The sequence below is a fragment of the Mobula birostris genome, chromosome 13 (assembly GCF_030028105.1).
Source record: "Mobula birostris isolate sMobBir1 chromosome 13, sMobBir1.hap1, whole genome shotgun sequence".
NCBI classification, from domain to species: domain Eukaryota; kingdom Metazoa; phylum Chordata; class Chondrichthyes; order Myliobatiformes; family Myliobatidae; genus Mobula; species Mobula birostris.
This window is the reverse complement of record NC_092382.1, coordinates 81,711,821-81,726,389: the sequence shown is the minus strand read 5'-3', so window position 1 is coordinate 81,726,389 and position 14,569 is coordinate 81,711,821. Positions and strand designations below refer to the sequence as shown.

Sequence of the window (14,569 nt, the reverse complement as noted above, 5' to 3'; positions counted from 1 at the left end):
TTGCCATCTAGAACACAGTCGATCCCCGGATTGTATCGGTGGACATTGGATGTTCTTTCGCCAGCCATTCTGTGTCCGGCAGTAGCCACTGTAAGTGAGTGTCTCACCGCATCCCTGACGCTCACATTAACCAGGGATTCGCCCATTTTAAGTCAGTACGCCACTCCAAACGTTGTGCTCATTTCTACCATCACTCCCTTTCCAGTGACGCGTCATTCTGGGCTTCTGCTCGTCCATAGAAGTCAAATGCAATTGTTAACCGCTGTGGTTCTGAGATCCACCTGTAGCCTCTCTGTGTCACAAACACGGATTCGGCAGCGCAGTAGATACGGAAATTGCGCTTGTGGACATGCACGTGTTAGTAATTATTACTTCGTTGCAGTAATATTTAACACCATACTCGTCTTCGTAGTGCTTGTTCGAGACTTGGACATAGCTACGCGTTGATATCTGTATTCCACCTTGGCTGAAACATTGGACTGTGGATTCAGCTGACTCTGAAGACTGGCGGTGTTCGTTTTATTCTCGGTTGTTCTTTTCAGCCGCAGTATTGGCTTCGTTTTCCATTTGAAGATTTTGGTCAACGGCCCTGTTTGGCCTAGTGGTTATTGTTTTCTTTTTCCCTTTAACAGTGTTCGCATTAAGGTCTGTGAAATATCGACCGGCTCCAATGTCTCTCACTCCGCACTTGGGTCATATCCGAACCTGGTGACACTTTGCCCCTTCAGCGTCCCTCCTTCTCCTGCGCCCCTGCCTGTCTCAGTGACTCTCCCTCTTCCACACCGCTCTACGTCTCCGCTGACCTTTCGATCTGTCATTCACTCATTCACTCCTTCCCTGCTGCTCACTTTAACCAAGGCGTCATTAACTCCTTGGTGCCTCTGTCAACACAGCCGACGGATTCTCCTTCAGCCAGCACACCTCTCCCTTTGCCTCGACAAAACTAACAGTGACGGTCGTTTTCAATCGACGTCTTACTCCTTTCCTTCCAGGCGCTCTCTTTAACCAAGTGATCACTAACCCAACCAGCCCATCAGACACTTTACGTCGCTCCCAGTCGACCATTTTACATCGACCCATTAGCCCCTCTTTCTTCTCAATGTGGCATTTCATCTCGTTAGGCCATTTTTTTTTCTGCTGGGCCTCTCCTCTTTTTGCCCGTCACTCCCTCCTTGTCGGCCATAATAACAAAGGCGTCAGTGAACATTTCATGTAGACCCGCCACTCCCTTTGGATTTCAGTGTGTCCCCGCTTTCCTGACATCCATTTTCTGTCTGTGTATTTTCCCTCCCTGGAGACCATTGTCATCCCGCTTCCTAGTGACAATACTAAGTCAACGCTTCACTCTCTCCCTGGTGACAATTTTAAATTCTGACTTTATAACCCCGTCCCTGGCTCCTACTTTTAATCAGCACATAACTTCCTCGCTGGTGTTGGCCAGAAGAAATTGCAGTCCAATCAAGGACAGGAGACGCAGGCAAACCAGTTGTCTTTGCTTTCCCCTATTTTGTAGACATGGAATTGATTCTTGCTGTTGGATAATCTAATCATAGCAACTGAATGTGGATACAAGCAACAAGGTAATGACCTGATAAAACTGAGGCCGTTCGCATGGGATTAGCTACTTGTTATGCAAAATGCCGGACCTACCAAAGAAGCAATCTGTAAATTCTTGAGACTCTGTCTGGGTTGGCTCATTTTACTGGTTTGGACCAGTCAGAGTGTAAAGGCAGAAAGACACAAGGCTGGGGTGGGCAGAAGCACGGAACAATGTTGGTCGTAGCCCTGTACAATGAGTAGTAAAGATCTGGGATTGGGTAGTTACCGGTTGCTCCCAGGATGAAGAATTCAGGAAATTCAGCAAGTCCAAAAGACTTGGATTGTTTTGAATGGAAGATGACTGGCAGAAAATTTAAACAATAACAAAAATCAGTACTAGTTGTTTGTTTAATGGAGGATTTGATAAAATTACAAGAAAGTGCTAAGGCAGAATGGCACAGATTAGAAGGAGAAAACGAATGTCAACATAAATCAGAAGCCGAGCGAGATAGGTTATAACAGGAAGTCCTGGAATATCTGCAAAGAGCTGACACCAAGCGAGAGAGTTTGGAAGGAGAACACAAAAGGCTCCAAAAGGACATAGAAACGTACTATTTGATATTGCCTTGGAGCCCTTGGCAATCGCTCTTCGTGATTCACCCGATATATTTGGCATTATTGGTGGGAATGGGACACATAAGGTATAATTATATGCAGATGCCCTGTTACTATATATCTCTAATCCAAAGAAATCCATCCCTGCAGTAATATTACTACTTGCTCAGTTTAGTAGATTTTTCTGGTTATAAATTGGATCTTAATAAGAGTGAGCTTTTTCCATTAAATATGCAAGTTCCAATCTATCACCATTTGGACTGGTTACAGATTATTTTACTTATTTGGGTGTAAAAATTAATAAGAAGCATAAGAATCTATTTAAAGTTAACTTTTCAGCCCTGATTCAGACTGGTTTCGGACTGTGCTCAGACTTTCGAGGCGCATTGCAACAACCCAACTGTCTGAGACACAGTCCTTTGAAATGAGTGAAAATGACAGAAAACGTTGAAAAGAGCGGGGAAGAAGGAGTTTAACCAACTTCATCCAGAGCTCTGAAGGACATCAAAACCACAGTGAGCTCATCGTCTTATTCAGCCCAGAGAGAAGCATGAAGGAAATCCATGCAGGTGTATAGGATGATGAGAGACATTGGCCGTGTGGACAGCCAGAGGCTTTTTTCCCGGGGCTGAAACGGTTAACACGAGGGGGAATAGGTTTAAGCTGCTTGGAAGTAGGTACAGAGGAGATGTCAGAGCTAAGTTTTTTAAACAAAGTGTGGTGTGTGTGTTGTATGCACTGCCGGCAACGTGGCAGAGACGGATGCAATAGGGTCTTTTAAGAGACTCTTAGATAGGTACATGGAGATTAGGAAAATAGAGGGCTATGCGGTAGGGTAATTCTAGACAGTTTCTACAGTAAGTTACATGGTCGTCACAACATTGTGGGCCAAAGGATCCGTAATGTGCTGTAGATTTCTATGATTCTATGAAATTCAAGGGAAATCTCCTATCCCAAGGAGTGGTGACCAGTTGCAACCTGTCATCACAGGGAGAGTGACAGCGGAGCGGCAGGGATTGGTTTTAAAATACTGATATGGAACAGAAACATGGGCAGGGACAAGATGGGCCGAGTGGCCTCACTAGTGTACATTGTGAGTGTGGCAGAGACAGTAAGTACCTGAGACACGGGATTTGATATAGAACTGATTTATCTTTCACAGATCCACAATATTAAACACCAGTCTAGTTTAAGGCTAACATCAGCAGAACAGACTCCTCCAATGCTCAGTGACCAGGGTTCAGTCCTGGGTGCGATGAGCAGCCGCAATAACTGCAGAATCTGACAGTAACAGTCCCTCATGAACCTGCAGCTGCCTTCAGTCACCGTGATGGCTAATCATTTAACACAGAGCTGATTTGAACTTCCTCCCTGATGTGAAGTTGCTGGTGTTGCAGCAGCTGGGATGATTGGGTAAAACGCTTTGCTCACTCCGGACAGAAATGTGGCCTCTATTTATAGTGAACTCACCGGAGCATCACAAGGTGGGTTAACTGAATGAGTCTCTTTGCACACACGGAGCAGGTGAACGGCCGCTTCCCAGTGTGAAGCTGTTGGTGTATCTGCAGGAACACTGAAACAGAATCTGTGGCCATTCAGCCCCTCAAATCATCAACAAGATGGCGACTGCTCTCCCATCGCAGCCACATGTTTCTGTCCGATCCTCATTTCCTCGATCCGTTCACTCTCCACACATCTGTTGGCCTCTGTTTTATGTGAGGACGATCGCTGAGTCTTCACTGCCCTCTGTGGTGGGGATTTACAGACATTCACCACCCTCGGAGTGGAGACATTTCCCCTCATCTCAGTCCCCAGACAGTCCACCCCGTTTTTCAGAGACTGGGATCCCTGGTTCAACCGGTAATGATGTTGTGCATCTCAATGTGTTCACCTCTCAGTCCTCGATTCTCTGAATGAAAGGGTTATCACATTTGATCTTTCTTCATATGATGACCCCACCACTCCAGGGATCAGTCTGGTGAATCTTCATTGCACTCTCTATAACAAATACTCTCTAACCTCTTTGTTAATCCTCTATGGGGTTAATTTCCATCTTCTGCAGCCGCGTGTTGCCCCAACCACTCACCTCCCACTCCTGTCACTATTTCCACCTTCCCACCTCCCCATCACCTGGACCCACCTCTCACTCCCCAGCTCTTAACCCATCCCCACCCCTCACCTCTTTTCTCTGACTATTTCCCGTCCACTCTCTGTCCAGAGGGAGGGTCTCAGCCCGAAATGTTGACAGTCCATTTCCCTCCACAGATGCTGCCCGACCCACTGAGTTCCTCCGGCAGTTTGTTCTTTGGTCTGTATAACCCGTGTTAGTGTGAGGAGCGGGATTTTACACCAAATTCCAGGTACAATCTCAACAAAGCACAAATAATTGTCACTTTGCCCGGACCATTGGCCCCGCTTGCAGGGCAACAGTCTGCCGGTGTTTGTTCCCCAATGTGGTGAGTCCCTCTGCTCGCCACCACCGTGGGCTCAGAAATTTCCACAGATGAGCCCCTCCTGTCCCCACCGGGACAAACATCCTGTCCGCCCCCTCTCTCACCGTCTTCATCCTTTCAATAAAATCACCCTCTCCCTCCCTGGGGAACCGGCATCAAACCGACAGGCCGAGCGGTCTCCTCCTACCTCGCAGCGATACATCAGACTCCGGCCGCAGGAGACGCTTCACAAACGCCCCAACTTCCCTCGGAGGGAAATGGAAATAAATCAAAAAGCAGACATTTACTTTTAGATTTGTTCCACTTTAACGGGCAGTTCGCGTTCCAGCAGGAGACGGCGTAACGCCCACTTGGCTGGTCCGCCTCCACTATTGGGTGTAACCGGTGATTGACATCGCTTCACACCAATGGGAATAGCGCAGCTCTGCAATCAATTCAATTCCTCTCAACACACATCAAAGTTGCTGGTGAACGCAGCAGGCCAGGCAGCATCTGTAGGTAGAGGTGCAGTCGACGTTTCAGGCCGAGACCCTTCATCAGGACTAACTGAAGGAAGAGTGAGTAAGGGATTTGAAAGTTGGAGGGGGAGGGGGAGATCCAAAATGATGGGAGAAGACAGGAGGGGGAGGGATAGAGCCAAGAGCTGGACAGGTGATAGGCAAAAGGCATACGAGAGGATCATGGGACAGGAGGTCCGGGAAGAAAGACAAGGGGCGGAGGGGGGGACCCAGAGGATGGGCAAGAGGTATATTCAGAGGGACAGAGGGAGAAAAAGGAGAGTGAGAGAAAGAATGTGTGCATAAAAATGAGTAACAGATGGGGTACGAGGGGGAGATGGGGCCTAGCGGAAGTTAGAGAAGTCGATGTTCATGCCATCAGGTTGGAGGCTACCCAGACGGAATATAAGGTGTTGTTCCTCCAACCTGAGTGTGGCTTCATCTTTACAGTAGAGGAGGCCGTGGATAGACATGTCAGAATGGGAATGGGATGTGGAATTAAAATGTGTGGCCACTGGGAGATCCTGCTTTCTCTGGCGGACAGAACGTAGATGTTCAGCAAAGCGGTCTCCCAGTCTGCGTCGGGTCTCGCCAATATATAAAAGGCCACATTCCAGGATCCTGCAGCAGTTTAACTTAATCTGATTACTTACAAATGTACAATCAAGTGGCAAATATCATTCACCAAAATCTTGATTTAAAATACAGACTCATGAATACCCTCCATCACTTCATTAAGGCACCATAAATTCAAGCCTGATCCAGTTTTAGAGTCAAAATCTTACAAATTATATGATAATCAATACATTTTTTCAGATAGGACAATCCATAATAACCATCCGGATATAATATTACTGGATAAACAAGCAGGAACAACTCCCTCACTAGATAAAACCATTCCCAACACACACATGTTCCTCGACCAGTGGAGCACCTCAGCACAGATATTGTTTGTGTCATCAGTCAGACAACCGAAAGATTTTCCCCGTCAATCAGCTTCCAAATGTTGCTACTCAGTCATTCGTTGCCACGCCCTGTTGCTGATTCCCTTCTCCTCATCATACGTTCTTACCCCGACCATCGTCCAGATCCCCAAACTCTGCCATGTGCCCACCTCTGGTTTCTGACCCTGCTTCGTTGAACATCCAACTGATGGTTTCCCATTCTGCTTTCAGTCTTTAGAGGACAGGGGTGATTTCTAAGGACCCTTTCAAAGCAGGGAAAATGACCCATAATGTGGAAATGAGCCGTGAATAAGGACGTTAACTACCAATGTCATTCTTCCTCAGCCCAGAGATTTGAGTGGTGAAGAACATCTCAGACAGAACTGCAGTCAACTTGACTTCTTCAGTCTGCAGAAAATTCAAAGGAAACCTCTTCACCCCCAGGTTGGTGACTGTTTGAAACCCATCACCACAGGGAGAGCGAGAGGGGAACAACAGGGGAGGATTTAAAAGTACTGTCATGCAACTGACAGGGTCCAGCCGGCCTGGGATGACTCTATTGTACACTAGTTGTGTTATAAATTCACTAAGTACCGGAGATAAGAGTTTAAAATAGAACTGATTTATTTCTCTCAGATCCAAAATATTAAATTCCAGTCCCATTAAAGGTGAAGGTGCAGCAGAAGAAACTCCTCCCATGTCCAGTGACCAGGGTGCAGGACTGGGTGTGGTGAGCAGCAGCAATAATTGCAGAATTCAGCACCGACAGACACTCTCGAAATTGCACCAGCAATGGTGATGGACAAATATCCAGCATGCAGCTTATTGAAACTTTCTTCCCAGTGTGAACCCGGTGATGTGTCACAAGGTTAGATTACTAAGTGAATCACTTCCCACATTCATGGCAGGTGAACAGCCTCTCCCCAGTGTGAACTCAATGATGCATATTTGGTGGCGATGGCTGAGAGCATCCCTTCCCACAGTCTGAGCAGATGAATGGCCTCTCCCCAGTGTGAAGTCGTTGGTGACTCTGTAGGTTGGATGACTGAGTGAAAGTCTTCCCACAGAATGAGCAGGAGAATGAACTCTCCCCAGTGTGAACTGACTGGTGTCTCAGTAGGTGAAATAATAAGGTGAATCCTTTCCCACAGAGTGAGCAGGTGAACGGCCTCTCCCCAGTGTGAACTCGCTGGTGTACCAACAGGTTGGATGACCGAGTGAATCCCATCCCACAGTCTGAGCAGGTGAACGGCCTCTCCCCTGTGTGAACTAGCTGATGTTCCTTCAGTTGAGATGATCGAGTGAATCCCTTCCCGCAGTCTAAGCAAGTGAATGGCTTCTCCCCTGTGTGAACTCGCTGATGTACCTTCAGTTTAGATGAGCAAGTGAATCCCTTCCCACAGACTGAGCAGGTGAACGGCCTCTCCCCAGTGTGAACTCGCTGGTGTACCAATAGGTTGGATGACCGAATGAATCCCATCCCACAGTCTGAACATTTAAATGGCCTCTCCCCAGTGTGAACTCGCTGATGTTCCTTTAGTTGAGATGACCGAGTGAATCCCTTTCCACAGTCTGAGCAGGTGAATGGCCTCTCCCCAGTGTGAACTGACTGGTGTGCTTGTAGGTTGGATAACTGAGTGAATCCTTTCCCACACTCTGAGCAGGTGAACGGCCTCTCCCCAGTGTGAACTCGCTGATGTACCTTCAGTTGAGATGACCAAATGAATCCCTTCCCGCAGTCTGAGCAGGTGAACGTTCTCTCCCCGGTACAAACTGGCTGGTGAGTCATTAGGTCAGATGACCGAGTGAATCCTTCCCCACAAATTCAGCACATGACCAGCCGCTGCCCAGTGTGAACTGACTTGTGTGTCCACAGGTGGGAAGACCCACTGAATCCCTTCTCACATGCAGAACATGTGAATGGCCTTGTCCCAGTGTGAACTTGCTGATGTACCTTCATGAGATGACCTTGAATCCCCACAGTCTGAAAAGGTGAACGGCTGCTTCCCTGTGTAAACTGACGGACATGCCAGTCGGTCAGATGATCGAGTGAATCCCTCCCCACAGTCTGAGCAGGAAGGATGATCGAGTGAATCCCTTGCTCCACTTCTGGGTATACGTGGACAGAGACAGCAAAACTGGTGTGTTGGGTTCGAGATTCCCGTAGATAAATTCCTTGTCGTTTTTAACCTGTAAAAAAAATATAAAATCCACCAATGGGTGAAGGACAACATTTCAGATGAGATCACTTTAGTTGCCAAGGTGTGATCTGGCATCTCACTGTTACAGTGAAGTTCAACCCAAGTTGGAGGGAGAAATTCTCTTCTAAATGGGCACAGTACTGGTATCTGGAATGACCATCAAACTCTCTGATGTTCTTCTTGTCTCTCTATGAATGGGGCATTTCTGCTGTCTCCAGTCTGTGACTTGGCTTAGTTAACACTCTGCATTGGTATTATTCCCTGTTCCCACTGAGCTGCATGGGTGCCTGGCCCCACAGTAACTGAAATACTCTCACACAAATGGCCTTTGTTGACGCGCAGCTGGGATTTTCTTTTATCTACTGTCAATGTAAGGTGCCACAGTTTTAAAGCCACGTAAACGTTTCCTGCCCAGATGAATGGTTGGTGCGCACAGTTGTTAAAAGGAACTACATGAATTATTATTTCATGTCCTTGTTACAGAGTCATAGAAAAGTACAACACAGAAACAGGCCCTTTAGCCCATCTAGTTTGTGTTGAACTATTTAAACTGTTTACCTCCGTACCCCTACCATCCAGGTACTTATACAAGCTCTTAAATGTTGAAATTGAGCTCACATGCACCAGTTGGGCTGTCTGCTCATTCCACACCTGGATGACCATCTGTGTGAAGAAGTTTCTCCTCATGTTCCCCTTAATGTTTCACCTTTCACCCTCAACCCATGGCCTCTGGTTGTAGTCCCAACCAATCTCATTGGAAAAAGCCATCTTGCATCTACCCCATCTATAACCCTCATAATTTTGGTACACCTCCATCAAATCTCCCCTCAATCTTCTACATTCCAAAGAATAAAGCCCACACCTGTTCAATCTCTCCTCATAACCCAAGACCTCCAGACCAGGCAAAATCCTTGTGAATTTTCTCTGAACTCTTTCAATCTCTTTTACATCTTTCTTGTAGGTTGGTGACCAAAACTGCACACAATACTCCAAATTATGGCTCACCAATGTCTTGTACAAAGTCAACATAACATCCATCTCCTTTACTTAGCACTTTTGTTTATGAAGGCCAATATGCCAAAATCTTTTTTTCCATCCTGTTGAACTGTGACACAACTTTCAGTGAAATATGGACCTGTATTCCCATATCCCTTTCTTCTACAATACTTCTCAGTGCCATACCGGTCACTGTGTTAGACCTACCCTGGTAGGTCGTACCAAAGCACAACACCTCACACTTGTCTGCATTAAATTCCATTTTCCATTTCTCAAACGATTTTTTCCAGTGGTCCAGATTGCACTGCAAGCCATGATAGTGTCCTCGCTGTCCACTGCACCACCCATTCTGGTGTCATCCACAAATTTGCTGATGCAATTAATGACACTATCATCCAGGTTACTGATAGAGATGACAAACAACAACAGACCCAGCTCTGATCCATGTGGCACTCCACTAGTCACAGGTTTTCAGTCAGAAAGGCAACTATCTGCTACAACACTCTGGTGATGAAGTTTTAAGGGTATTGGGGGATGTAAGAAATGATTCTTGGACTCTTGAAAATAATGGGTTAAAACTAAGTCCAAACTTATGTGTGCTCTGTTCCGGATAGTGTGCAAATTTCTGTTCTGTCTTTCACTGAGGAATCTGCTTGCAGCTTGTTTAGATTAACGACTCACAGATATCTCTTGGGAATGTTATGTAGAGTTGAGTTCTCATGAGACACGAATTGAACAAAGTGTCTAACGAAAGAGAATAACTGATAAGGATTGGACAGAACATTCATCTGTAATTAAGACCCTGATTTAGTGGACTCTCTTATCTAAGAAATGAAGTTTTGCTCCAACAGCCTTGGTGGGAATACCAGTTGAACTAAAGTGCTCTTTGTTTCGCTAGTTCTGTAACTGTAACGTTTCTGCATGTTAGACAGAGATTCATCATGAGCCGCCAGAGGGAGACGAATTCTGTCCCTCTGATGCTTGGCTCTGAGCTTCTCGCCGGCTGAGTTCGAACAAATAAACTGGGGAAAAGGATAAAGTAAAGAACTGTTTGTAGTGTGGTTATTGATCCGGCAAATTTAAGCTTACACCATAAAAAGTATCCCATCCGGATACTTCACACCTTTGCACAGCTATTCTCTTCTTTTGACTTCAAGAAATAGAACTGTGGACACATCATGGAAACAAGCCTCTCTCTATACTTCCTGCAGCCTCAGTAAATCAGCCAACATAATTAAAGATTCCCAGAACTCCAGACCAGACATTATCGATTATCAACCACCCATCAGGTTGAAGATAAATGAAAACAAAAGAACAGAAAACATACCACCAGACCTAGGGACATTTTCCATTCTGCTGTTATAAGCAAACTGAATATTCCTCAGCATTATAAGATGGACTCTTCACTTCATAATGTAAGTCGACGTGACCTTGCACCATATGTCCACCTGCAGTGGATTTTCTCTGTAACCATAATGCTTTGTTACACTCTGTTAATGTTTTACTATTTTCTACTGTTGTAATTTGTTGATCTGAGAGGATGGTATGCAAGACAAGATTTTCACTAAACCTCGGTACATGACAATAATAAACGATTCCCCACTTTAATTGTGTGGAAATATTAGACAGACTGAGCTTCTCCTCTGGAACTTCTGGAGGAAGATTTCACTGAAGTGTACAAATGTTTGAGAAGCCCAGAAAAACAGAAAAGGCTTCCTTCTTGCATTAATAGGGCTATATACCTCGAAACATTGGCTGCCCTTCGGCAATTTGTAACAGTGGAATAGAGTCAATGAAAAAAAATCCCCACCCACAATGAGAGGATGTGACAGATCTGGATCTGTCTCCCTTGTCTGAATGGAAAAAAGATTAAACAGCACAAACAAGAGAAACAAACCCACAGATGTAAGGCAGTGGACCCCAACCACTGGGGCGCAGACCACTGGAGATGAGAGAGAGTGAGGATGAAGGACACAGAGAGAAAGGAAATGATATGATTTGGTGATATGAGTCAGCAGCACCTTTCCTCATTCCCTGTCACACAATGTTGAACTTGAACATCCCCCCTACACCCTCCCCCATCAGCCGATATTAAACCCGTCCATGGTGTAAAGAAGTTTGGGGAACCCTAACATAAGGAACAACACACATGACGCCAGACCCTGGTGTAGCAAACCCATGCATGACATCAGGCTTGTGGTGGGGGGAGGGAAGGAGAGAGGTAAGTTCCATGGCTCTCTTCCAGTGAAGGTGGGACCTGTACAGAAAGGACCACAGCAAAAGAGAAGGTTCTCAGGAAACTGAAGATCTGAAGGCAGTTAAGTCACCTGGACCTGATGGTTTATGCCCACAGTTCTGAAAGAGGTGGCCGGAGAGATTGTGGAGGCATTAGTAATGATCCTTCAAGAATCACTTGATTCAGGAATGGCTCTGGAAGAATGGAATATTGAAAATGTCACTCCTCTCTTTAAGAAGGGAGACAGGCAGAAAAAAGGAAACTATAGGCCACTCAATCTGACAGTGGTTGGGAAGATGTTGGAGTCGATTGTTAAGGATGTGAGTTCGAGGTACTTGGAGGCACAAGATAAAATAGGCCGGAGTCAGCATTGTTTCCTCAAGGGAAAATCTTGTCTGAAAAATTTGTTGGAATGCTCTGAAGAAATAATAAGCAGGGTAGACACAGGAGAATTGGTTGATGTTGTGTACTTGGATTTTCAGGCCTTTGACAAGGTGCCACACGTGAGAACCCTTAACAAACTCTGAGCCTATGTTATTACAGGGAAAAGGTAGTGACTGATTGGCAGGAGGAAGCGAGTGGGAATAGAGACAGCCTTTTCTGGCTTGCTACCGGTTCCTAGTGGAGTTCCACAGGGGTCTATGTTGGGAACAATTCTTTTCATGTTATATGCCAATGATTTGGATGATGGAATTGATGGCTTTGTTGCAAAGTTTGCAGGGAATTTAAAGATAGGTGGAAGGGCAGGTCATTTTGGAGAAGTAGGGAGGCTAGAGAAAGATCAGGAAAATGGGCAAGGAAATGGCAGATAGAATACTGTGTTGGGAGGTGCATGATGATACACTTCACTAGAAGAAATGAAAGGGTTGGCTATTTTCTAAATGGAGAGAATGTACAAAAAAAATCTGAGGTGCAAATGGACTTGGGAGTCCTTGTGCAGGATTCCCTAAAGGTTAATTTGTGGGTTGAGTCTGTGGTGAGGAAGGCAAGCATTCAGTTCAAGAAGACTAAAACATAAAAGTTAGGATGTAATGTTGAAACTTTATAAAGCTCCTGGATTATTCTCAGCAGTTTTGGGCCCCTTATCTCAGAAAGGATGTGCTAATACTGGAGAGAGTTCCAAGGAGGTTTATGAAAATGAGTACAGAATTGAATGGCCTGTGATATGAAGAGCATTTGATGACTCTGGACCTGTACTCAGAGGAATGAAGGATGATTTCATTGAATCCTGTCAAATGGTAAATGGCCTTGATCAAGTGGATATGGAGAGGATGTGTCCTGTATTGGGAGAGTCCAGGTCCAGAGGATGTAGTCTCAGAATAAAGGGGGCAGTGGGACGACCTTTTAGAAAGGTGACTGAGGGGGAATTTCTTTAGCCAGAGAGTGCGGAATCTGTGGAATCCTTTGCCATGGGCAGCTGTAAAGGCCAAGTATTTATGGATATCAAAGGCAGAGGTTGCTAGATTCTTGATTGATGACAGTTTATGGGCAAAAGGAAGGAGACTGGGACTGAGGAAAATTGGAGCGGGCATGATTAAATGGCAGAGCAGGTGCGATGGGCCAAATGGCCTAATTTTGCTCCTACGGTATATCTCATGGCTTTATGTGGGGGCACCAGAATAACATCACATGTGCGTGAGAGTTTGTATTCAAAGGCTGCTTAATGGACGTTTTTAATGATTTCAGGGGGTGAACGAAAGAAATTTAACAGATTTCATCAATGAATCCAAACTTGTGTCATTTAAAGTCCCCTGCAAGATACCCTGCTCTGCTATGTTGTCCATAGAGCAGGGTATCTCTGAAGCAGGTGGGATGGGGGGGGGGGTGGTGGGAGGTGGTGTTACAAGACTGGACAGTGGTTGAACAAGATGGGCAGGGATGTGCAGATGGAACCAGGTGGGAGAAGGGATCAAGGACAATCACTGATGGTCCTCCAGCAATACACAGATACTGAATTAATAGCACAGACTACTGTATAAAAATTCTAAAATGACAAAGTTAGAACAAACAACAAGAACTTTCACATATACTTTGATCCTCACCCAACCTCACTTCATCAACACATCATCCTATCCAGACACTTCACACCTTTGCATGGTAACTACTCTGCCCGTGACTGCGAGGAATTGCAGAGACCTTTGGATACAGATCAGCACATCACAGAAACCATTCTCCCTTCTAGACTTCCCAGTCCCTTGGTAAAGCAGGCAGTGAAATCAAAGATCCCCACAACCTGGGAAGTTCTCCTTCCTCACCCACCCCAATCTGGGAAAAGCCACAACAGCCATGAAGCTCAAGGACAAATGCGAGGAGCCTCAGGAAGTGAGAAGAGTTGGGGGGAGTTAATGGGACTCAGTGGCCAACATCAGATTTCCCCAACACAATATGGAGGAAGCATCACTACCCATCCGGGGACTGATTTAACACACACCGTGATCTTGCGTCACAAAGCAGAGGGCGGGGCAGATCTGCGCACACAGCCTCATGTGACCTGTTGGCGGGACTTCCATTTCAATTTTGCAGAAATAGAGAGACCGGGCTCCTGGTTTGGATCGTTCAATGCAGATTAAGTGAAGTCTACACATTTTTGACGAGGCCAGATAACTGGAAGTTAAATGAAGCCTCAGTTCGGGGCTCGCAGCCAACATCGGATCACCCCGCTCGGGATCGGTCTCAATACTCACCGATGGGAAAGTGATATCTTCGGCCCGCAGACAGTGATCGCGACCCCCGGCTCCCAACCCAAGAGGCGAGAATCCTTTCCTGAGCCCGCAGACGATTGATTTCGGCACTGAGCGGAAAGGAAAACAGTGAGCATGCGCAAAGTGAATGTTGCGTCATCTGGAGGGCGAGGTCTCGGAAACACGCGCAGATGTTGCCCGTCTGCAGTTAAATGGGAGGGGCAAACGGGATCACGTGACCGATAGAGTCTCCCACTGCAGGCAGAGTAAATTTGTCCAAACTTCTGTATTAACTCATGCCCTCTAATTCAGGCAATATCCTGGTAAACCTCTTCGGCACCCTCTCCAAAGCCCCGACATCCTTCCTAGAGTTGGGGCGACCAGTACTGTTTGAAACACTCCAGATG

The 14,569-nt window shown here is 46.0% G+C and overlaps 1 protein-coding gene across 1 annotated transcript; it reads right to left on the bottom strand.

Moving 5' to 3' along the window:
* Nucleotides 1–6,648: 6,648 nt before the first annotated feature.
* LOC140207054 (uncharacterized) lies at nt 6,649–14,283 on the bottom strand. Its single transcript, XM_072275378.1, has 2 exons — nt 14,166–14,283; nt 6,649–8,238 (listed from the first exon to the last, which is right to left on the bottom strand). Exon 2 carries the CDS (start codon nt 7,835–7,837, stop codon nt 6,983–6,985), a length of 855 nt encoding a protein of 284 aa, XP_072131479.1. The 5' UTR covers nt 7,838–8,238; nt 14,166–14,283; the 3' UTR covers nt 6,649–6,982.
* Between the last annotated feature and the right edge of the window lie 286 nt (nt 14,284–14,569).